Source organism: Schistocerca piceifrons, chromosome 9, assembly GCF_021461385.2.
Source record: "Schistocerca piceifrons isolate TAMUIC-IGC-003096 chromosome 9, iqSchPice1.1, whole genome shotgun sequence".
In the NCBI taxonomy this organism is placed as follows: Eukaryota; Metazoa; Arthropoda; class Insecta; order Orthoptera; family Acrididae; genus Schistocerca; species Schistocerca piceifrons.
The window spans coordinates 86,482,386-86,506,806 of NC_060146.1; the positions used below are offsets into that span (position 1 = coordinate 86,482,386).

The following is a 24,421-nucleotide window of genomic DNA, read 5'->3' on the forward strand; positions in this document are numbered from 1 at the left end:
GACGCACACCATAGCAACTTCCCCTCCTCTACCCTTGTGAATGGAAGTGTAGGACGCCAGCCAAAGCGGCTACAACCACGTGTGTAAAAATTATTTGTGAAATTTTCTTTCAGGTTTAGAAAAAGACTGCTAAGAGACAATCATCTGTTTATGTATCATGTTATTTTCTTTGAATTTGTGTATGTAAAAATGTATTTAATGTATTTAATGGATCTAAGATTTTCATAATTTTTCAATTTGTATGTGTTTGTTTGTCTAAGGCAATATGTATGCCAAAATATTTCATTGACTTTGCTTAAAATTTTGAGTAATGACATTGTTTAAAAGGCAGTGAACATGCCTACAATTTAAATAATTAATGTAGGTAATCAGTCTTCTTTAATGTTTCTACAGGTTTATATTTCAATTTTGATTTTTCATAGGGAGTTAAGCTGTACTCTTGCTTCCCTTTTTGTAATTAAATTTTTTTTCATTCATTAACATTCATAAACAAAAAATTTAAGTAGAGGGTGATGTAGGGAAGCAGCCTACTCACGCTGTAGTAAATTCACATCAGTTTCCATTGTGTGCCAGCCAGTCTGCTGTAACTAGCTCTGACGTCATAAATGTTGCGCAATACCTTAAAAATCAAGCAAATGAACTAAAACTTTTATAGCATGTCAGGAATATTACTAAATTAATGTGTGTTAAATATCAGTTCGATAACTTCAGCCATTTTCGAAATTTGGGCGGTTTTCTAAAAAAATCATTGGCGCAACAGAAAAGAGCTAGCGACTTCAAAATTTATATTTAGATTCATCTTTCATAATGATTTAATAAAAACAGTACTTTGGATTTCACATATTAAGATTTTAGTGGAAATTCATGATTTTGTGGTTTTCGTATCAAAACTGAAGGAAGCAAGATAGATTAAGTAGGTTAATAAATAAGGCTAGGATGTTTAGATTTAAATAGGTTGGAGGTCCGCTATGATTATGAAGATGTGTAAAGTTTCTTTTTAATACCTATAAAATTATAGCGATAGCGGATCTCAAAAGGGGCAGTTCAGAGCTCATCTACTGCGGGCAGTGTAATTAGATTAATTCTCTCGCCCAGAATATTTAACTTAGCCACGTCAAAATTTTATTATCAATACTTACCTGCGTGCTGAATGCACGTTTAAATTAAGAGCTTCATCGGCCATAAGCAAAAGAAGCTATAAATTATTATGTAACTTGAAGTGGTGCGTTACTAGCCCAGCGGCTAGTCGGGAGAGCCGAAAAGATCAGGCGTTCCCTTAGCCGTCCGCACCGCGGCTTTATATATAAGAACACTGCGCGAGGAAGCAAGGCCCCAGTTCTCTCCAGACGCTGAATGACACGCCATCTGTGTCGGGAGCCGCGTGGCATCAGTGTCACTGCTACAAACAGCCTCGGGTGCCGTATTAAGTTACTTGAGATACGCGGAACCATGAAAACATTTCATGTGAAGTGTTAATTCTGGGATGATTTTCATTATCTAGTTTCAGTTTGCGTATTGTCGTATTTTCACGTGCCGTCGCGGGACAGACATTCTACCAAATATTTAGCGTGGCGTTTGATGAAGTATTTTCATCAAATTATGGCGAGCATTCTTTTTAACATTTAATTCGGACATTTATAGTTGCATCAGCGCATTAGACTCTGAACTGCTCTGTTAGTTAGGTTGTAGGGATACTTGTGTTTTTTACCAGTGAATTTCAGAATATACTCAACTATTTTGGAAAACCGTTTTTGATTAGAAATCCCGGACAATCTCCTAATTCCTCAGAGCTATAAGCTGCAGCTATAATGGTATCTCAATTGAAGTGGGCACTAGGATCTCTAAATACTGGCTCCATGTTTTATTAAATCACTTTCTGGGTGCCAAGAAGTAAATAGAGAGCCAGTGTTGAGAACGGCGAAAGACAGCATTAACAACATTCTAAAAGCTAGAAACTGATCTACATGCAAGCAATTAAACAGCAACATAATTTTTTTTTTATTTTTAATAAACTCATCCGCCGCCCCACATTTGGTGCATCGGCCGGGAAATGTTACAACATTCAAGCAAGGATACAACAGTAATTTTTTTTCAAACTCACTCGCCGCCCCACATATGGTGCATCGGCCGGGAAATGTTACAACATTCAAGCAAGGATACAACAGTAATTTTTTTTACAAACTCACTCGCCGCCCCACAAACTTTTAATAAAATGTAACCTATGTCCGTCTGAACATTTATTAGAGTATGGCGTAAAAATTTGGATTAAATAGACCAAAAACTTTTTGAGATTTTTGGTAACAATGTTAAACAATGACTTGTATTTATATGGTAGCATATATTGTAGATATACATTGCATAAATTGTGAGAATAGTAAAACTAGTAAATATTTTTGTAATTAACAAGTTCCTTGTTTAACTTTTGCTACTATTGTAAGTGATCTTTTCTGCAGTATGAAAAACATTTTTGTATTTGTTTGGCTGGTCCCACCCCACAGCAAATGATGTATTAATTCAAAATACAGAGTGCTAAGGGTTTCAGAATTAAGATGTGGTGATAATCTAAACGAGGAAAAACTGCAGCCAACCACCCCTGAGAGCGTAAGGACCAAAAAAGGTCATTTCAACATACGGCTGTTATGCACGGTGTCTGTGCTACAGGGTATTTATTAATTCAGCATGCATTATAGAGTATAATGCAGTGCATGACATGCTGTGATGAGACCATTGTTCAAAAAAGTGCCATGGACCTCTAAGTGTGTGCAAATACAGTACAGCTTCGGCACACGTTCAAATGTGCGATTCCGCAACCAAATGGTGTCACAGGCAGCATTATGTATTGTTCCAGAGTCTGCACAACTGGGAAAGGCTCTTCATAAACAGCTTTTTCAGGTGCCCTGACAGGTAGTCATGTAACTGTTCAATGCTTGAAGTCCAGCAACCGGGCGGGCTATGCGTCCGGACAGACTGGTCCGATCTATCGGCAGGGGTATATGTTGTCGAGTTGCCCTGCGCAGAAATGCGGAAGTGAGCTGGAGATGTCATCATTGTGTAGTAGCCACATACATTTCACACCAATAAAGGCACATCTTTTAGCAGGGGAGGCACCTGTTGGGAGTGCAGATAAGCCACATCTGTGAAGCACATGAAAGGATGACTGTCCCTCAAGGCGGTCACCAATAATCCCTGCCCACACATTGAATCTGAACCTGTGGTGACGGTTCGCTGCCATAGCCCGCAGGTCTGTGTCATGAAGGTCGATGATACTGCTCCTTGTAAAGGTAGCCTCATTTGTGAAAAGGGTGAATGACAGAAACCCCACCATTACAGTGGTGAGCTGTGCACAAACGGGTGACAAAACCATTGCCACAGAGGCAAGTCTGTAGGTAACGAGGCCTGCATGCATTGTAAATGATACGGATGTGACAGTCATCGTGGAGAATGTTCCACGCATTCGTCTGGCTTACCACACGCTGGTGGGCCACCTGCCTGGTGCCGACACTGGGGTCATATTCTACAGTGTTCAGTACCTGTTCCCCTGAGGCCTGTGTACATGCTGGACACACCCATCTTTCGTGGTTACCCATGTATGTAAATGAGCCTGACACACAAATGGTGAGACACTGTCACAAAAATTTACAGTGCGATTGCTGTCGGTGGGGATACTTTTCTGATACAGTTGTGCCACTGCCAGCCTGTAGCCATTTGCTTGTCCTTATGTAAAGACTGTATCAGCCTATTTCTGGTTGATATACTGGGCCACTGTGTCTCGGCGCTGCACTGCACGACACGTGTCCACGCCAGAGTAAGGTGGCAAGAGCAGTGAAGCAGATGGCTGATGTGTGAGCACACTGCCATTGTGGTCAGCTGTATTGCCTTCTTGAGTGTGGAGCTAAAACAATAGTACAAAGAGAGCATGCTCACTTGCCTGGTAGGTTCATGTGTGCTTTCAGTCATTGAAACCTACAATGTCAGTGACCTTGTATCTTCGCCTTCCAGTGGGTGTACCTCCCTTCAACCCATTTCTGGCCATATGTCCAAATAAGATTTTTGTTGCTCCTTCTCCTCTCAGGTATCATTTTGAGCAGTTTGTGTAGCCATATCACATTGTGTATATAGTGGATGTTACTTTTTTTCCAGGTGTGATCAACATTTCACTTTTGTAATAGCCAACCATTTATGTTTTCACAATATTTTGCCTATTTGAACCCACTCTGTTTAATGCGAACAATACTTGTTTCTTTCTCCCATTTAAGGAAAAATGTTTGTTTTGTTAACAACTCACCTTACTTCTCGACAGTCTCCTTAGAGGGATACACACTTGGTCCAGCGATCCTCCCAGCTTTTTCATCCCATTGGAAATGTAGGTTCTCAAACTCCACAAAGTACTCGTTGATGCAACTAACACTTGGTCATTTGATGAAAACTTTGTCCTGATAAGCTAAAGTTTAAAGTTATTGAACAGGAAGGAGTCACTTAGCCCTAAGTCCAGTGAATTGGATGGATGTGGAACCAATTCAGAGCTCATTTCATACATTGCTATCACTCATGTGACAATGGTGCATTATTGTGGTGAAAGAGCACTTTTTTTGTGTGTCAACCTTGATCTTTTTTTCAGCCAACACAAGATTCAAATGATCCAAGAATAAAGCATAATAGGGTCCATTTATGGTTCTGCCTTTTTCCAAGTAATCCATGAGGATTAGTCCTTGGGACACCCCCCCCCCCTTGCCCCCCCCCCCAAAAAAAAAAACAGTAATCACCTTACCAGTCTTTGTCCACTGTTTTGACTCTGGTGTGTAATAATGGATCCTGGTTTAATTAACTGTCTCAAACTGATGTAAAAAGTCTTGCGGATTGCAATTAAACATCACCAGATATTACATTGAAATGTATTCCTGGATGTGCTTTTGGTTAACTGTGAGTAATTCCAGCACACGACTCCTCTGTAGCCAATTATCAATGGAGGATATTACAAACTGACTCAGTTGAGATGTCTACAGTTTCAGCAGTCTCACGAATTTGTATTCAGTGGTCTTGCATTATCTTATCATTGATTTTGTCAATGGTTTCCTTTATGGTGACATCATTTGAAGACCAGATCACGCTTCATCTTCTGTACTTGTCCGACCAGGCTGAAATTCGGTAATCCGAAAGTAAATTGTCTTCAGTGATGATGGAGAGTCTGTGTGGACCTTACCCAGTTCTATTTTGATTTTATTTGTGCGGCAATCTGATCCTTCAAATGAAACTGTAGGCCTATGATAAGTGCATGAAATATGGTCTTCTAGATTTTCAATTGCATTTGACACACTGATCAATTCAGATGTCTGTCTACAATGAACTGTACATTTTTGAAATTCTTTATTCAATCCTTGGAATAATCATCCTTAACAACCATTAAGGCACAGCAAAAATGTTCCATTCTTTCATGGAAATTTACCAGACATGGCAAACTACCTTCATAGTGATCGGATGGCTATTATCTACAAAACTTTGAAAATCATTTACATAACATGCCATTTGCAAATGGTATAGCAAAAGAAGAGACTGATAGTGGCATCAGAAGTGCCTTCCACCAAACATCATAAGGTAGCTTCTGAAGTGTATCTGTAAATCTAGATCATATTATTTTCTCTAATTGTTGAAGCTAAAACATGAGTCCTGGTGAGATGGACCAGTGGTTAAGACTGTGGAATCACATACAACAGGAATGGCCTTAAAATCTCCAACCAACCATCATTGCATATTTAGATCTCATCTTTTTTTTTAATGATTTTCCCAAATCACTACACTTGACTACCAGTTTTTGTTTCCCCAAGGCACTTTGCTGGACTTCTATATCTATATCAACATCTAAAAACAAAGATGATGAGACTTACCAAACAAAAGCGCTGGCAGGTCGATAGACACACAAACATACACACAGAATTCAAGCTTTTGCAACAAACAGTTGCTTCATCAGGAAAGAGGGAAGGAGAGGGAAAGACGAAAGGATGTGGGTTTTAAGGGAGAGGGTAAGGAGTCATTCCACACACACACACACACACACACACACACACACACACACACACACACATATATCCATCCGCACATACACAGACACAACCAGACATTTGTAAAGGCCAAATGTCTGCTTGTGTCTGTGTATGCGCGGATGGATATGTGTGTGTGTGCGAGTGTATACCTGTCCGTTTTTCCCCCTAAGGTAAGTCTTTCCGCTCCCGGGATTGGAATGACTCCTTACCCTCTCCCTTAAAACCCACATCCTTTCGTCTTTCCCTCTCCTTCCCTCTTTCCTGATGAAGCAACTGTTTGTTGCAAAAGCTTGAATTTTGTGTGTATGTTTGTGTTTGTTTGTGTGTCTATCGACCTACCAGTGCTTTTGTTTGGTAAGTCTCATCATCTTTGTTTTTAGATATATTTTTCCCACGTGGAATGTTTCCCTCTATTATACAGGGCGTTTCAAAAAGAAAGAGCAGATTTCAAACATTTATTTCTCAAAAACTACAAATGATAGAAACACAATTCAAACGTTTCTTGTCAGAGAAAGGTTCAAAGTTTTTCAATGGTCCGCGCAGAAGTTCCATGCAAATCCGCAGTGGCGCTGGCGTTTGTTTGTAGGAAAATGGCGACGACACCACAGGAACGATCATTTTGTGTGCTGCAATTTGCAAAGTTAGAGTCCATTGTTGGTGTGCAACGTGCATTCCGCCGTCAATTCAACAAACAGCCGCCTCGTCATAAGCAAATTTATGAGTGGCATCACAGATTCGTAGAAGATGGTTGCATCTGCAAGCGAAAAAGCACGGGTCGTCCACGCACATCGGATGAAAATGTCGAGCGTGTCCGTGCAGCTTACGAAAGGAGCCCTAGAAAATCCACGGCACGGGCAAGTCACGAACTAAACATGTCTAAAACAACGGTATGGCGCGTTCTGAGTAACCGTCTGCACATGAAGCCGTACAAACTGCAGTTATTGCAAGCATTGCGTCCTGACGACCACAACAAAAGGTTCGAATTTTCAACTGCAATTCTACAGGACATGGAAGAGGACAATTTTGCCGAACGATTAATTTTTTCAGATGAATCAACGTTTCACATTTCTGGTAAAGTTAATCGGCATAACGTACGAATTTGGGCGAGTGAAACTCCGAGGGACGTTATTCAACATGAAAGAGACTCACCAAAGGTTAACGTCTTTTGTGCAATTTCGGTAAACAAAGTTTATGGACCTTTCTTTTTCATGGAGAAAACTATCACAGGAACCATTTACCTGGACATGTTAGAAAACTGGCTATTTCCTCAACTTCAGGAAGATTCAAATCACTTCATCTTCATGCAAGATGGCGCCCCACCACACTTCTCTGAACCTGTACGACGGTACCTAAATAACACCATTCCAGGACGGTGGATTGGAAGAGCAGGAGCACAAGATCAATGTCATCGTCTGTGGCCTCCCAGGTCACCAGACCTTACTCCCTGCGATTTTTATTTGTGGGGGTACATAAAGGACTGTGTTTATGTCCCACCTATGCCCGCTACTCTTCAAGAGGTACGACATCGAATTGTTGCGGCCGTGAATTCGGTAACTAAAGACCAGTTGCGTCGTGTGTGGCAAGAAATGAGATACCGGTTTGATATTTGTCGTGTAACAAATGGTGCTCATATTGAGGTACAGTTTTGATATTTGTTGTGTAACATTTGGTACTCATATTGAGTGAAGGACCGTTGGAATTGTGTTTCTATCATTTGTAGTTTTTGAGAAATAAATGTTTGAAATCTGCTCTTTCTTTTTGAAACGCCCTGTATTCATATCATTAATTTGAACCCAACAATTACGTTTGTTATCGTCACTATTGCATTTCGAAATCTTTACTGTCGTCTTATTTTCTCTTTCTGTTTTTGCCAGTAGTTTCACTTTGTATTCACCTTCAATTTTTTACCGTAATCTACTATACAATTTTATCCCGCCGATATATACTCAATAATACGTAACCCACTTCCAAAACATAACAAAAAAATTTTTTACTTTTTTTTTATTTTTTCCGCTTTCAACACTATCGCTGCTATAAAATCCACCGTTTCTAGTTCACAAACAGTTCCTTTCACCTATTAAACAACCATTTCGGCTAGTTCTAATAACTTTTGCTTTATTTTCATTTCCGTTTTTCTCACATTACTGATCATTTTTAGCCGCTTCCCACAGGTTTTAACGTCATTATTTCTTCGCCAGACAATTGTTATCCTCATTTTCATAATCTGCCACCACAAAACCACTCCTTTTAATACATTTACACACAGTTTTTTCGAAATTTTTCCGAATTTCTCAACCCGTTAACGTGTTTTGGCGGCAACACAACCTCCTAACCTTTATGCACATCATTGTCTACCTACACAAGTTCACCACAGGATCAACATAGCCCAGCTCTAACCAACACTTTTTCGCCTTTTTTCACACCAGGTCTCCAGTTGCTTTCTAGTTCACCTTTATCTCTCCCCATATATTTTTATTTTCATTTCAGCCTCATGGGCTTTTACAAATGTCTGCTTGTGTCTGTGTATGTGCGGATGGATATGTGTGTGTGTGCGAGTGTATACCTGTCCCTTTTTTCCCCCTAAGGTAAATCTTTCCGCTCCCGGGTTTGGAATGACTCCTTACCCTCTCCCTTAAAACCCACATCCTTTCATCTTTCCCTCTTTCCTGATGAAGCAACTGTTTGTTGCGAAAGCTTGAATTTTGTGTGTATGTTTGTGTGTCTATCGACCTGCCAGCACTTTTGTTTGGTAAGTCTCATCATCTTTGTTCTTAGATATATTTTTCCCACGTGGAATGTGTTATAACCTTTAATCACTAATAAATAGCATGGATATACAAACGTAGAAACAATAGCTGGTTACATGCTACCAATTCCGTATCGGTCATTCGACTGCTGTGCCATAACATGCGGCCCACGCCATTCGTAGCTAGGTGGCGCTCCCGCGCTCAGCCGAGTTGCGGAGCGCCTCTGTCGCCATTTGCGCGTACTGACGTGGCGGCACTCTTAAATGTCGTGGCGGCACTCTTAAATGTCGTGGCACTGTCACAACACTTTTCCCCCATGGAAAAAAAAACACTCACTTCCTGGGAGACACGGACGGAGACATCCATGGCCTCTTGGGAGGCCCCGAGAAGATCCCGCGGAGAAACACGAGAGTACGGTCGAAAATGTCCAGGACGGAAGCCCGTGTGTGGAACGTGCCTCCTGGACGAGATGATGGGTGAAAACTCCGGAGCAGCATCCGTAGGTGTTGTGGACCTGGGGGTGTGCTCCAGCGAGATGGGTCCCGGAGAAGGCGGCGTCGCGACTGGGGCCGGTTCCGGCGTACTCGGAAGTGGTAGTGACGTCGGCTGCAGCAACACGCACGGGAGATTGGCAGCAGCGACAGGACTGGCTCTTGGGCTGGTGGAGGCGAAGGAAGGGGCGATGGCACCGGGGTGGCCACCACTCGTGGGCACATCTGGTCATAATGGCGAACAACCATGCCGTCGTCCGTACGTATTTCACAAAGCCGGCGGCCGCGAAGAGCCTTGACCAGCCCTGGAATCCATTTAGGGCGAGATCCATACCGTTGTGCCCACACGTCGGCCCCCACCGAGTATTTTCCCGCACGAGGGGACACAGTACAAGGCCTGACAGGGTGAAGCAGGTGCAGTAGAGTGCGCGGTTGGCGGCCATGAAAGAATTCAGCAGGGCTGCGATCACCCAGAGGCATGAAGCGATAAGAACTCAGAAAATGCAACAGAGTGTCATCTGTGGAAAAATCACTAAAGAATTTTTTCATCTGGGTTTTGAAAGTGTGGACAAGGCGCTCGACCTTCCAATTCGATTGCAGATGGAAGGGTGGTGCTGTAACATGATGAATCCCGTGCCCAGCACAAAAATCACGGAAGGCCTGCGAAGAGAACTGAGGGCCATTGTCCGTGACGATCGTGGATGGAAGACCTTCTAGCACAAAGATTTTGGACAAAGCCAGCGTCGTCGCCGCAGTGGTGGGCGACAGACATCAAACAACAAACGGAAACTTCGAGAAGGCATCAATCAACAGCAGCCAATAAGTGCCGAGGAAGGGGCCGGCAAAGTCAGCGTGCACCCGTTCCCATGGCTGCGCCGGGTCAGGTCACGGAGAGGGCATTGTACGGGGTGCGTCACGGAGAGGGCATTGTACGGGGTGCAGCCATTTGTTGAGCACACTGACCACACGCAGCGACCATGTAGGCGATGTCTGAATCAATACCGGGCCAATAAACGTGCCTGCAGGCCAGGGACTTAGTCCGAGAAATCCCCCAATGGCCTTCATGCAACAGTTTGAGAACACCTTTGCGAAGAAAGGCTGGCACCACGACCCGTGGAGATGCGCCATCCGTGGCCAGAAGAACAACACCATCACGAACAGACAGACGAAGGCGCAAGGCATGGTAGTTGCGAAGGGGATCCGATGCCCGGCCCTTGGTCCTGTCCAGCCAACCCAGTTGAATAAAACCGATCACCTGATGCAGGACTGAGTCCCGCGCAGTAGCCGACGCGACCTGCGACCCTGTAAACGGAAAACCTTCAACCGCATGATGTTCTGCCTCATCAATGTGGAAACAGAGTAGTTCATCTCGATCGAAAACCGGGTCGGGGCCCATCGGCAAACGCGACAACGCGTCAGCATTGGTTTGCTGGGCCGTGGGGCGATAGTGAATCTCATAGTGAAAACGAGACAAGTATAAGGCCCAATGTTGCAGGCGGTGAGCTGCCTTATCCGGAAGTGACGCCGATGGGCTGAACAGAGGGACCAGCGGCTTGTGGTCGGTGATGAGGTGAAACTTAGAACCATACAAAAAAATGCTAAACTTTTTTAGAGCATAAATGATAGCGAGCGCCTCCTTTTCGATTTGAGAATAACGCCGTTGCGCATCGTTGAGGGTCTTGGAAGCATAGGCGATGGGTCGTTCCGACCCATCCTCATACCGATGGGCGAGAACAGCCCCTAGGCCTTACTGGGACGCGTCAGTCGCCAGAACCAAGTGCTGACCCAAATGGAATGTGGCAAGACAAGGCGCCGACTGCAAATGAGCCTTCAGGCGGACAAAAGCCTGCTCACACTCGTCGGACCAACAGAAAGGAACGTTTTTGCATAACAGCTGATGCAGAGGATGAGCTACCGCTGCCACGGATGGAATGAATTTGTGATAATAAGCAATCTTGCCTAGAAACGCCTGAAGTTCTTTTACCGTAGACGGCCGGGGTAGAGCCGGTAATGGCCGCAACATGCTGACGTAGAGGACGTATACCCTCACGGGACAAGTGGAAACCAAGGTACACGATGGAGGGTTGAAAGAACTGTGACTTGTCCAGATTGCACTTCAACCCAGCCGAATGCAGAACCCGAAACAGTGAACGCAAATTGCGAAGGTGCTCCTCAGTGGAGGCCCCCTTGACAACAATGTCATCCAGATAGTTTATGCAGCCGGGAACGGAAGCCGTGAGCTGTTCCAAAAACCGCTGAAAAATGGCCGGCGCGCTAGTGACGCCAAACGGTAACTGCTGGTACCGATACAACCCACAAGGAGTGTTGATGACGAGAAATTCCTTGGAAGACGCATCCAATGGCAACTGATGGTACGCCTCCGATAAGTCAAGTTTGGAAAAGAACTGGCCCCCAGCGAGATTGGTAAGTAACTCCTCAGGACGGGGAAGAGGATAAGTGTCAATGAGGCTCTGAGCGTTGACAGTGGCTTTAAAATCACCACACAATCGCAGACTCCCGTTTGGTTTAGAAATCACCATGATTGGCGATGCCCATTCGCTGGAGGTAACAGGAAGGAGAATCCCTGAAGCTGTTAACCTGTCTATCTCAGCCTTGACAGGTGCACGCAACGCCACCGGAATAGGGCGTGCCCGGAAAAACTTAGGGCAAGCTGTAGGTTTAAGAGTAATGTGGGCTTCAAAATCCTTGGCACGATCTAGACCAGCAGAGAACACGGACGAGAATTCAGAACATAATCCATCCAGCTGTTGATGCGGAATATCCTCAGATATGAGGTGCACATCATCATCAATGGAGAACCTGAACAACTGGAAAGCATCATAACCGAACAGGTTTTCAGTGCCCGCATGATCCACCACGTAAAACGTGAGGGGCCTAACAACAGACTTGTAGGCAGTGGAAGCATCAAACTGGCCAACAATAGGAATTTTCTGTTTATTATAAGTTCTCAGATTTCACGTAACTGGAGACAAGGGAGGGGAACCCAACTCCAAATACGTGCGAGAATTAATGAGAGTTACTGCAGAGCCAGTGTCCACTTGCATGCGAATGTCTTTATCCAGAACACGAACAGTAACAAACAACTTATTTGTTTGAGAAAGCACACAGTTAACATCCGTGTCCGATGCCTCGTCCTCATCGACAGGAACTTTAGGGGACTGACACACAGAAGCAATGTGGCCTTTTTTCCTACATGAATTACACGTGGCCCAACGTTTTGGACACGCGACCCTGTCATGCTTTACGAAACAACGTGGACAAGAAGGAAGTACGGAACGGACCTGCTTCTGTGGTTGCTGTTTTCGCTGCGAGCGTGGCGGCCCAACGCGACGTTGTTGACGTGAGTGAACCGCCGCCACATCGTCGGTCCCCTGGGAAACAGGCAAATTGTCTGTGTCGAAAGTGGTCTGTATAGCGCCTACATCACACCATGCGTCTATTTGCTCACCAGCAGCGTGAGACACTTCAAAAGATTGAGCGATGCTTAGAACTTCCGACAACGACGGGTTTGGCAGTTGTAAGGCATGTTGCCAAACTTCTGTATCAGGAGCAAGCCGTAGAATAGCTTCCCTAACCATTGAATCAGCATAAGACTCATGATGAGTGTCCGTGACAAACTGACATTTCCTACTCAGACCGTGTAGTTCCACTGCCAAAGCCTGGTAAGATTGATGGGGCTGTTTACGACACCGGTAGAACGCCACGCGGGCGGCAACGACATGGGTGTTTTTTCGGTGATAGTTAGACAATAAGTCACACATTTCTTGGAAGGACAGAGAGGCAGGTTCCTGCAGTGGGGCTAACTGAGATGGCAGCTGATAGATCCGTGGGGAAATCCAAGATAGAAATAACGACTTACACATAGGAGCGTCGACAACGCCGAAAGCCAAGAAGTGTTGCCGCAAATGCGTCTCATAATCCTCCCAGTCTTCAGCGGCCTCGTTGTAAGGAAGGAACGGAGGCGGAGAAGAGGAAGACAGACGATGAGTAAGCGACGTCGACAACGCCTGAATAGCAGCTGTCAGCTGTGTTTGCTGTTCAATGAGCGCTTGCATAAGCTGTTCCATGTCTGCCCCGACACGAACACACAAATCCACAACGCAGGAACAAAAATATCTGACCTCGTCGCCAAAAAGTGTTATAACCTTTAATCACTAATAAATTGCGTGGATATACAAACGTAGAAACAATAGCTGGTTACATGCTACCAATTCCGTATCGGTCATTCGACTGCCGTGCTGTGACATGCGGCCGGCGCCGTTTGTAGCTAGGTGGCGCTCCCGCGCTCAGCCGAGTTGCGGAGCGCCTCTATCGCCGTTTGCGCGTACTGACGTGGCGGCACTCTTAAATGTCGTGTCACTGTCACAACAGAATGTTTCTCTCTATTATATCTATATCAACATCCACATACATACTCTGCAAGTCGCAGTTCATGGTATCACGTTAGGGTTTCTTCCCATTCCAGCAGCGTATGAAGAATGACTGCTTAAATGCCTCTGTGTGCCATATAATTAGTCTAATCTCTTCCTTATGGGAATAATCATAGGGGGCTCATGCGTATTCCTGAGTTCTTGAAACTTGCTGATTAGGCATTCATGGGATAATTGGCATCTATCTTCAAGAGTCTGCTAGATTAAGTTGTTCAACATTTTCACTATGGTATCCTGAGAGTCAAATAAACCTATGACTATGTGTGCTCCCCTTCTTTATATATTTTCATCAGCTCTCTTTGGCAAGAGTCCTACACACTTGGTTAATATTCTAGGATGGGTCACACAAGTGTTTTGTAAGAAATGTTGCTTGTGGAGAGAGTGTTTTCTCCAGCATTCTACCTGCTTTACCTGCAACTGAACATATGTGATTGTTCTGTTTCATAATCCTACAAGTCTTTACAAGCAAGCAGGCGCGGCTCGTGGTTTCTATACGGGGGAAGGCTGCGGCATTTATCGATCGGAGCCAACATAGACCTCGCGTTACGCTACAGATTAGTCTGACGTAAACAACTAAGAATTCAGGGGGAGGGGGTGGGCAGATCACTCTCTACCCATAATTTTACGTACTGTATCTTCTATAATCAGGTATTAAATATCATTAGAAGCTAATTTCGAGTTAAAATCTTTGGTTAGTGTTTTTATACGTCATTATTACATTTTCTGACACTTTGCAGCAAATCATATGAAAAGACGCGTTTCGGAGAGATCTTTAATGCGGGTCTGGAAGCACCAAGTTCTTTCACTTTCATCCTATGGCCGTGTTCCAAGTTTTTACGTATTAATTTGCACACTGAATTCATATTGCGCTTGTTTCACACTCGCGGTATGTCGCAGATATTCACCAGCAAGTAAAACTCACAAAAATCCTGAAAAATATGCTCCGAAAAAGAAACTTGCTAATATCACACGGTATCAACAAAAGCAGTCAGCATCAGCAAGCAAGGAAAGTAAAGTAACGGGACAAATTTCGCGCGCTTTGTCCTCTAACCACTTATCAAACTCTCGCTAGATGGCAGTACTGGTATGTTACTGTAGTGTAGTGCAGTGCACTCTGGCGGGATATTTGCAAACTTATTATAAATGTGGATAAAATAGCCAATAGCAGAAACAAAACAAGTATGTAAAACATTATCAAAACAACAATACTAAATGTCGATTAATGACGCGTCGAACCGTAGTAGAGATGTGCAGAGACAGAGATTGGATAGCGAAGTTTCGGCCACTCTACATTCCTTTATTACACAGATAGTGGAACCTGAAAAATGTGTGGTGGTTGGTATGACACCCTTAGGCTGCAAGCTCTGAGCCTTCGGGTCGCCCATAAAGAGCAGTACTATGTAGAAGCCACGCCCCCAAACCACTACTACATGCAGCTTACGGACGTTCCAAGGCGCAGCCTAAACACTACTAACCGTTCGGAAAACATCTATCGATACAACAGTTCCAAAAACGTTGACCGTCGTTATTTTAATCGGAATGGGAAATATGCGAAATTCGTCCTGATAATTTAAATTATGTAATACGTTCTTGCGAAATTTACTTTAACATATATTTTGGGGCGGCTCCGCCTCAGAGCCTTTAATTACGAGCCGCGCCTGCAAGCAAGTATTTGTATGAATTGGCAAATTACAATTGAGAGTCATTGATATTGTACTCAAAGGATACTACTATACATTCTTTTCCTTTTGTGAAGTGCACAATTCTCTGAGCAATTAAAGTAAGTTACTAATCTTTAGAGCATTTTAAAATTTTATCAAGGTCTGATTGAAAGTTTGTGCTGTTTTTTTCTTCATATAGAACTTTGTTATAAGATGAATCTGAATTCACTATTAATATTGTCTGAAAGTTCATTAATACACAACATTAACAATAAGGGTCCATTTCCCTGGGGCACACCTGAAGTATACTGCATGTGTAAAAGACTTCCCATCCATGATAACATACTGCGTCTTCCTTATAAGGAAATCCTCAATCCAGTCACAAATTCTCCTCAGCACTCCATAGGCTCATACTTTTGATATTTAGCTTAGGTGTGGTAATCAGTCAAGCAGTTTTTGGATGAAATAAAAGTGTTTACCTCCTTGCCTAGCATCCAAATTGCAGTTATGTGCTCTGGTACAGAGGTATTTGTCAAGCCCATATCTAATATGAAGCAAGAAATTGTGTGTAACAGACAATGAGAAAGAAAAGTTACTACATACTTCATCAGACACTCCTATAAATTCTCTGATTATCAAGATTTGTTGCTCATATGACAGGTACTAGTATTCACTGTAAAGTTGCGCAGCTAATAGTTGCGAATTGTAAACAGGCATAAATAGGTAACTATTTTCTTTGAAAAATACCAATGTACTGAAATAAATATTATTATACTTGTTGAAAGTAAACAGCTGCAAAGTGATCTAAATAAGAAAGCAGCAGATTTTTCAGAGTAGTGACTTTCCTTCTAATGTACTAGGTTCCATTTGGCTTGTGTAAGCATAGGTATTATTTACCAGTACAGTACCAGCTTATTCTTCATGCAGTGTGCAGACTGAGTTCCAGTGATTTACTTATCTATTGTTACTGCATACTTTGACTCAGGAAAGGTTCCTTCTGGATGAGATCCACAGTGTGTTAGTATTTGCAGCTGGAATTCACATAAATACTCGATTTTCATTGATGAGACACTATGGAATTAAAAGGCAGTAATGTGTGTGCTCATTATACATTGGAAACTATCCTCTTTGTTGAAATTGGTAATACAATAAACTTATTCAGAAATTAACATTTCAGTTATCACATGTGTAGCTTTTCTGAGAAGGTTTAAGAAAATAATCAAGTGTTCAAGAGTACTGCTTATTATTTCTATAGGAGCAGCATGATATCTCTGTCACGTTTGCGCAAAAACTGAAGTGTATACACACTTACCCATCTCACATGAAATGACCAACCAATGAGGTATGTGTTCTACAGCTCCCTGAACCAGCTGACTTGAGCAATTTGAACCTGATACGGAGAGCAACAGTTGTAACAGTGGATGCAGCTACTCAGTTGCTGACGCAGACACTTGCAGCAGCAATGGAGAGCAGTGAAATGTACAGGCAAGTAATGTGTATGATTTAATTTGCTGAATACTTAACTTTAATAACTAAATCAGAGCTTGGTTGCAATAACAATTTTCTTGCACTTATACACATAAAACATTTGTCATAGTAACAGTGGGCTAAAGCCGTTTCCCAGGAAAGGTGGTCTGAAATTCACACAGATGTATTCCAAGGGGCAATAGTACTGACATGGATTTTGTTTCCTTCTTCGTCGCAGTCACACAGAAAGAGACTGGTATTTCAAAAGTGAACCAGGTGTGACATTAACTAACCGTTGTTTCTACAAGTTAAGGTATTGTCTATAGTCAAGGATATAAAATGCCAGGTGCTGTTAGGAAAGATAAAATAGGAAACCTCGGAAGACTCTGGAATTTGAGCCTGCACTATTCTTGAAAGACGGCGGTGATGTGTTAGTCTTCAGTCCGAGGATTGGTTTCACGCTGCTTTTCACATTACTGTCCCTTGTGCAAGCCTCTTCAACTCTTTGTTACTGCTGTGATCTATATACATTTTAAACTCTTTACTGTGTTCGAGTCTTGTCCTTCTTCAGTTATGATTCACCCCCCCCCCCCCCTCCCCCTCCCCATTACATGCACTTGCTTCCAATACAGAATTGTCTATTTCTGTCCAATGAAAGAAAATCTTTGTTGGGACACAGCAGAAAGTTTACTTCTGTTGTAAAAAAAGAAAGATTAAAATCACATTTCCATTAAAACTTAAAAGCTTAAATTCACTTTAGGCAGAGTAAAAAATATGAAAAAATAATGAGTAGCAAGGATTTCCTACATGTTAAACTTTAACCCGTATATTCTAAAACAATACATATTAATATGTGATATAACTGTTAGCAGGTGAAGTAAGAAGGAAAGAAAAAAAAAATAATTTTCTGCAATTTTACAGTGCAACCATTCTTTTCTAGAATTTCTTAAAATTTTGAGTTCTAAACCTAGAACCACATACAAAATCAATTTATAGAACAAACCAACAAATTGCTAATGCATGTAATTAAAAAAAGATAGTCCTAGTGTATTTTATGCCTTCAAGAGATGTAGACATAAATAACTATTTATGTCACAGTTGTGATACCCGTTACAAGCATTCCCTATATGTTCAGTTAGGATGTATGTGTATTTTCAGCAGTAGATAACTATCTTGTTTTCCAGGAAACTTACACATTCCAAGAGAGATATACAAGGAAATCCCACTTTTGCAATGAATTTCCTATCCCCTTCCTTGCTCAATTCATAATTAACGATTTTTGTAGTGGTAGCAAAGCAAGCTGACACTTCTTGATTGGCTGCGAAGATGGATAGGAGCTTTCAAGTGATGTGAGACCTACATTTTTTCAGTTGCACTGCAGTAAACATGCAAACTACTCAAGTAATTGCCAATACTATAATAAGCAAAATACTTTTCAAATTATTCTATATGCCAAAATACACATGCTCACTTGTCTACTTTTAAAAATTTTTAAGGTGTTTTTTTTTTTTTTTTTTTTTTTTTTTTTTTTTTTTTTTTTTTTTTGGTAGGAATGCTATGGAACACATGATGGACCATATGGATGAAACTTTAAGGCACGCAGTTGGCAGTCCATGCCAGGATCAGCTGTGGGATGACATGGTTTCTATTCGAGATGAACTTAATTCAGCACGGGATGCATTACTGGTATGATTAGTATGCTTTTGTTCCTGTTTCTCACTCATAACATTCTGCATGGAAGTTATTTTCTTACATGAGACTTTTAGTTATAAGTAGAGTGTTCTGTGGTTTTGCTAGTGTGTTTCAGGAAGAATGTTACATATTTCAGGAGATGGTTATATGGACAGTAACTAATTAGAATCTTCATTTATGTGTGTGGTGTGTTTTCAGTGAGTGTGAGTATAGAGCTGTTTGAAACTGAAGCATTCACTTCCATTATATGTACAGAAGTCTGAAGCAGCTGTCCAGTATTTGTAACAGAAATGCTCTTACTATTTGTGAAAAGATCGTGTAGGTGCAGTCCTGGCCACTGAGCTCTAAATTTAAAGTTATTTACTTGTGTTTTCTCAACAACTTTTGTTAAACTGTTGTTCACAACAAATGCATTTCTGCTGCACCCACAATTCAGCAAAATGTGGATGAAAAAGAAGCCATTTTTCAGTTGGCAGAATTTATTCTCACTGCAAATGCATAAAAATTTTAATGTTCCATATAAAAAATTATGATTGTTCCTATCTATTGAATTGTGAGTCGCTGCAACACCATTTGCAGGTAATGACGCTTTAAAACTACTAATTCATTTCACTGATGAAGCAGCTTTACAGCATAACTAATACTAGCAGCGAGGTAGAAATTCAGGTACCCCTCTCCAGACACATTTTCCACAGAACTACTCTGTAAATATGGTAACATTTGGGTCATACCATTTTTGGTCAAGAATTGTTGTGTTGATTGGGCTGTGTGAGCAGGGGCATTGTCATGATGGAAAAACCAGTCACCCGACTGCTGCGAAACAGGCCGCTTCCGCCATTGTCATGATGGAAAAACCAGTCACCCGACTGCTGCGAAACAGGCCGCTTCCGCCACGTGCTGCTGCACAGTCTTTTCAAAACTTCCAAGTAGAAAAACTGCTTAACTTCCTGACTCTGCAGAACAAACTCTGAATGGATAACTCCTCACACACTGAAAAAATAAACTAAATCGGCATTGTTTTGATGTTCGATTTCACCTGATGAGCTTTTTTGTGGTGAGACAAACTGGAAATCTTCCACTGGCTCCATTGTCGCATTTATTCAGGATTGTAAGCATAGCACCAAGTTTTGTCACCTGTGATAATTTAAAAAAAAAAAAAAAAAAAAAAAAAAAAAAAAGTTTGGATCATTTCAGGATTCTCCTTTTGAAGCACAGCATGAGGTCACAAGAGCTGGTTTTTGTTCAGCAGTTAGCAGTCGTGGCACGAATTTGACAAACACCCTTTACAATCCAAAACTTTTGTAATAATTTGCTACACTGAACTCCAAGTTACTGTCGACAGCTCCAAAATTTCTTCAGTGGTCCATTATCGACCTTTGATGATGATCACATGAATGTTTTCAACATTTTCATGTGTTCGGGCTGTGGAAGGATGACCAGAATGAGGTTTGTCATCAAGTGACATTTCACCATTTCTGAAAGAGGAAAACCATTCAGATACTTGAGTTTTCCCAATAGCATCGTCCTTCTATATCATTTTTAACATTTCGAGAGTTTTTGTTCCACCTTATCCAAGAAAAAAGCGAAATTTCACTGCCGCATAGTGTTCAGGAAATTGGCCATTGCGAAAACAGCAATCACACCAAACAGTTGTTACTACAGGGTGTTTCAAAAATGACCGGTTTATTTGAAACGGCAATAAAAACTAAACGAGCAGCGATAGAAATACACCGTTTGTTGAAATATGCTTGGGACAACAGTACATTTTCAGGCAGACAAACTTTCGAAATTACAGTAGTTACAATTTTCAACAACAGATGGCGCTGCGGTCTGGGAAACTCTATAGTATGATATTCTCCACATATCCACCATGCGTAGCAATAATATGGCGTAGTCTCTGAATGAAATTACCCGAAACCTTTGACAACGTGTCTGGCGGAATGGCTTCACATGCAGATGCGATGTACTGCTTCAGCTGTTCAATTGTTTCTGGATTCTGGTGGTACACCTGGTCTTTCAAGTGTCCCCACAGAAAGAAGTCACAGGGGTTCATGTCTGGCGAATAGGGAGGCCAATCCACGCCGCCTCCTGTATGTTTCGGATAGCCCAAAGCAATCACACGATCATCGAAATATTCATTCAGGAAATTAAAGACGTCGGCTGTGCGATGTGGCCGGGCACCATCTTGCATAAACCACGAGGTGCTCGCAGTGTTGTCTAAGGCAGTTTGTACCGCCACAAATTCACGAAGAATGTCCAGATAGCGTGATGCAGTAATCGTTTCGGATCTGAAAAATGGGCCAATGATTCCTTTGGAAGAAATGGCGGCCCAGACCAGTACTTTTTGAGGATGCAGGGACGATGGGACTGCAACATGGGGCTTTTCGGTTCCCCATATGCGCCAGTTCTGTTTATTGACGAAGCCGTCCAGGTAAAAATAAGCTTCGTCAGTAAACCAAATGCTGCCCACATGCATATCGCCGTCATCAATCCTGTGCACTATATCGTTAGCGAATGTCTCTCATGCAGCAATGGTAGCGGCGCTGAGGGGTTGCCGCGTTTGAATTTTGTATGGATAGAGGTGTAAACTCTGGCGCATGAGACGATACGTGGACGTTGGCATCATTTGGACCGCAGCTGCAACACGGCGAACGGAAACCCGAGGCCGCTGTTGGATCACCTGCTGCACTAGCTGCGCGTTGCCCTCTGTGGTTGCCGTATGCGGTCGCCCTACCTTTCCAGCACGTTCATCCGTCACGTTCCCAGTCCGTTGAAATCTTTCAAACAGATACTTTATTGCATCGCTTTTCGGTCCTTTGGTTACATTAAACCTCCTTTGAAAACTTCGTCTTGTTGCAACAACACTGTGTTCTAGGCAGTGGAATTCCAACACCAGAAAAATCCTCTGTTCTAAGGAATAAACCATGTTGTCTACAGCACACTTGCACGTTGTGAACAGCACACGCTTACAGCAGAAAGACGACGTACAGAATGGCGCACCCACAGACTGTGTTGTCTTCTATATCTTTCACATCACTTGCAGCGCCATCTGTTGTTGAAAATTGTAACTACTGTAATTTCGAAAGTTTGTCCGCCTGAAAATGTACTGTTGTCCCAAGCATATTGCAACAAACTGTGTATTTCTATCGCTGCTCGTTTAGTTTTTATTGCCGTTTCAAATATACCGGTCATTTTTGAAACACCCTGTATAAACGCTGCAGAAACTAGGCTTCACCATCTCCAGCAATGGCACTCGGCTTACTAAGTGCTCCTAGCAGCAAAACACGGCACTACAAAAGCTCTGTCCATCAAAAAATTAGTTCGGCTTCTTTTGGGTACCTCCTTGTACATTATATTTCATTCAGTAGTTGTCGTCTATGAAAAATGCTTTACTGTTCATCTTGAAATGACGTGTACAATTGTTACTTAACACATGCTCATGGCTGCACTTAGCACATTGTTCTTGGCGCAAAATCAAAACAGTTCCCCACACTAGTCTGTTGTGTGCAAGTCTTTTCGTACCTGCACCCTAGATACTGTATTGGTCTCCCTCTACAATTTTTACCCTCCACAATGTCTTACATTATCAAATTGACAATTCAGAATTCATCCTAGCAGCTTGTCCCTCTTTGCCAAGCTGTGCCATGAAGCTCTTTCTCCACCCAATTAACTTCTTTGTTAATTATCCAACTACCAATGAAGTCTTCAGCATTTTTATGTAAAAGCACATTTCCCTTTCCTATAAGGCTACACACAATGCAAGTGCTTGCCCCCCCTCCACACACACACACACACACACACACACACACACACACACACAAAAAAAAATTCATAATTGCTGTTAACATATTTATTTTTTTAAGAGAGCTTTTCTGCCATTGCCAGTCTACACTTTACATCTTTCCTTTTGATGCAAAACATGTCTACTACTTTCACTATGTTATTTCCCAATCTAATTTCAGTAATCTTCCATGACTGCATTGCATTTCCATGTAAACCCCCTCCTAATAATAAGAGACTGTCGATAATTGACGTTATTCTGGTAACTGCATGCACATTGTAATAAGTGATAGTTTAGTGTGCTAAAATTAAAAACTGTGTATATTACCGTGGCTATGGGTATTTTGTTAATTACCAGATTCACATTAACAAGCTTCGTGTTTCAGGAGATTGAGAGTTTCATGGTGTACGCGATGAGACTAGCTACTGATGCAGCTGAGGCATCATACATGGCTGGAGCTGAATCTATAAGCACAGCAATGTGTGAAAGATTGAATTATGCAGAACAGATGGTTAGTTTGTTCATCCTTCTCACTGTAGTATAGGGACAGGCAAAATAATGATGTACACATGAATTGAAAGACTAAATTTCCTTTTCATTTTCAGTGGAATGCTGAAAGGCAAAAGATAAAAAAACTTGAAGATACCTATCTGAAAGAACACGAGAGATTTATGGTAAACTACACTAAGGCAGCAGCAACTGATCAAAGAAGATCCGAAGAAGGGGTTGATGTTTAAGAGTAGATCTGGGTTTCCTAGTTCCCTGCATTTAGTTGGTAGTACTGGCTGTAAATCCTGCTGTGTTGTATTATCTAGGAATAAATTACACATATTGTAAACTGGTTGGTTTTTGTCTCGGTACTAAAAATACTCAACAAGAGTGGGATATATTCTGACAGGTGCACTGTGTGCTTTTGCATTACATCCATTCTAAAGCATACTTTGTCATTCAGTAAGAAGTGTGAGCTGGTATTATCATGTTACCAGCAAAATACAAAAATATATGAAAGAAAATTATATAATAAAATATAAATCTTATGTTAAGCTAGTTGTAGACTGAAAATAACTGTTTCACCTTCAATAATTTTGACAGTGACTCTTACTATATCTTTATGTTCCTAGAACAGACTGTAGGAGTTAAATATAGTTATAAACTTATTAATAAGTGATGAGAACAATCTTTAAGAATAAAGTAGAAAAAAATTTGCCAGTCATCAGACAATGTATACATGTCATCAGCACACGGTTCACTCCAGTGGCTGTGTACATGACTTTTTTTTGCATCTTTTGTATAAATAAAGTGTCAAAACCATCCCACAAGATTTGGTGTTGGTCCTGGCCCCATCTGGAGGACTCTTCAAAAATTGAGGTTTGCCAATGACACACATGTACCAATAAAGAGCCTAGGAAGACACAGCCAGAAAAATAATGGAACAAGTTTGAACCGGTTTCAAAGGAAACACTTTAATCCTTAATCAAAGAAAAAAATAATATTGTGTAATTCCAAACAAATGAAAATGAGTAGCAGGTATAAGAAGTAGAGATCAATGGGCACTAAGGATAATTCTCATTGTGTGAAGTTCATTAGCAGCCAGAGATGGCACTAGCATTAATTGAAAAGCTTAATTCTGTGTGCTGTATACTGAGAAATCTCATTGTGCTAACGGGATTGTTACCTGTCATATGGCACAATCATCTGGGGCAATGCAGCCAAGGTCCAAAAAGTATTTATTCTTGTAAGCATACAGTAAAAATATAGAGTAAAGTTAATAACCGAACATTTTTAAGCCTCTTACACGCCAGTACACATGCTCCCAGACAATATTTGTGGTTTAGTAAAGGAAGGAATCCACTCACCATAAAGCAGAAGTGTTGACAGAGAGTCTCTCTCTCTCTCTCTCTCTCTCTCTCTCTCTCTCTCTCTCTCTCTCTCTCTCTCTACCTACCTGCCTACCTCTGTGCCCCTACACGGTACCAGCTGGATGAACAATACCAGTGCTGCATTTTGGCAGATGGACAAGGTTGACAGGGAGAGGGGTTGGGGTTGCATGAGGGAGGGGTGTCAGGTGCTTCAGCTATGCATGGCTGTGTTCG

The 24,421-nt window shown here is 42.0% G+C and overlaps 1 protein-coding gene across 2 annotated transcripts in view; it reads left to right on the plus strand.

Moving 5' to 3' along the window:
• Nucleotides 1–23,166, plus strand: part of LOC124717384 (diablo IAP-binding mitochondrial protein-like) — a 103,867-nt gene extending 80,701 nt beyond the window's left edge. For both annotated transcript variants that reach the window (XM_047244235.1, XM_047244234.1), the window contains 4 exons: nt 16,746–16,873; nt 18,406–18,541; nt 22,714–22,839; nt 22,934–23,166. In XM_047244235.1, coding sequence (XP_047100191.1) covers nt 16,746–16,873; nt 18,406–18,541; nt 22,714–22,839; nt 22,934–23,065 — 522 coding nt within the window. In that variant the 3' untranslated portion in view covers nt 23,066–23,166. The remainder of the gene's footprint in view (nt 1–16,745; nt 16,874–18,405; nt 18,542–22,713; nt 22,840–22,933) is intronic.
• Nucleotides 23,167–24,421: the final 1,255 nt, after the last annotated feature.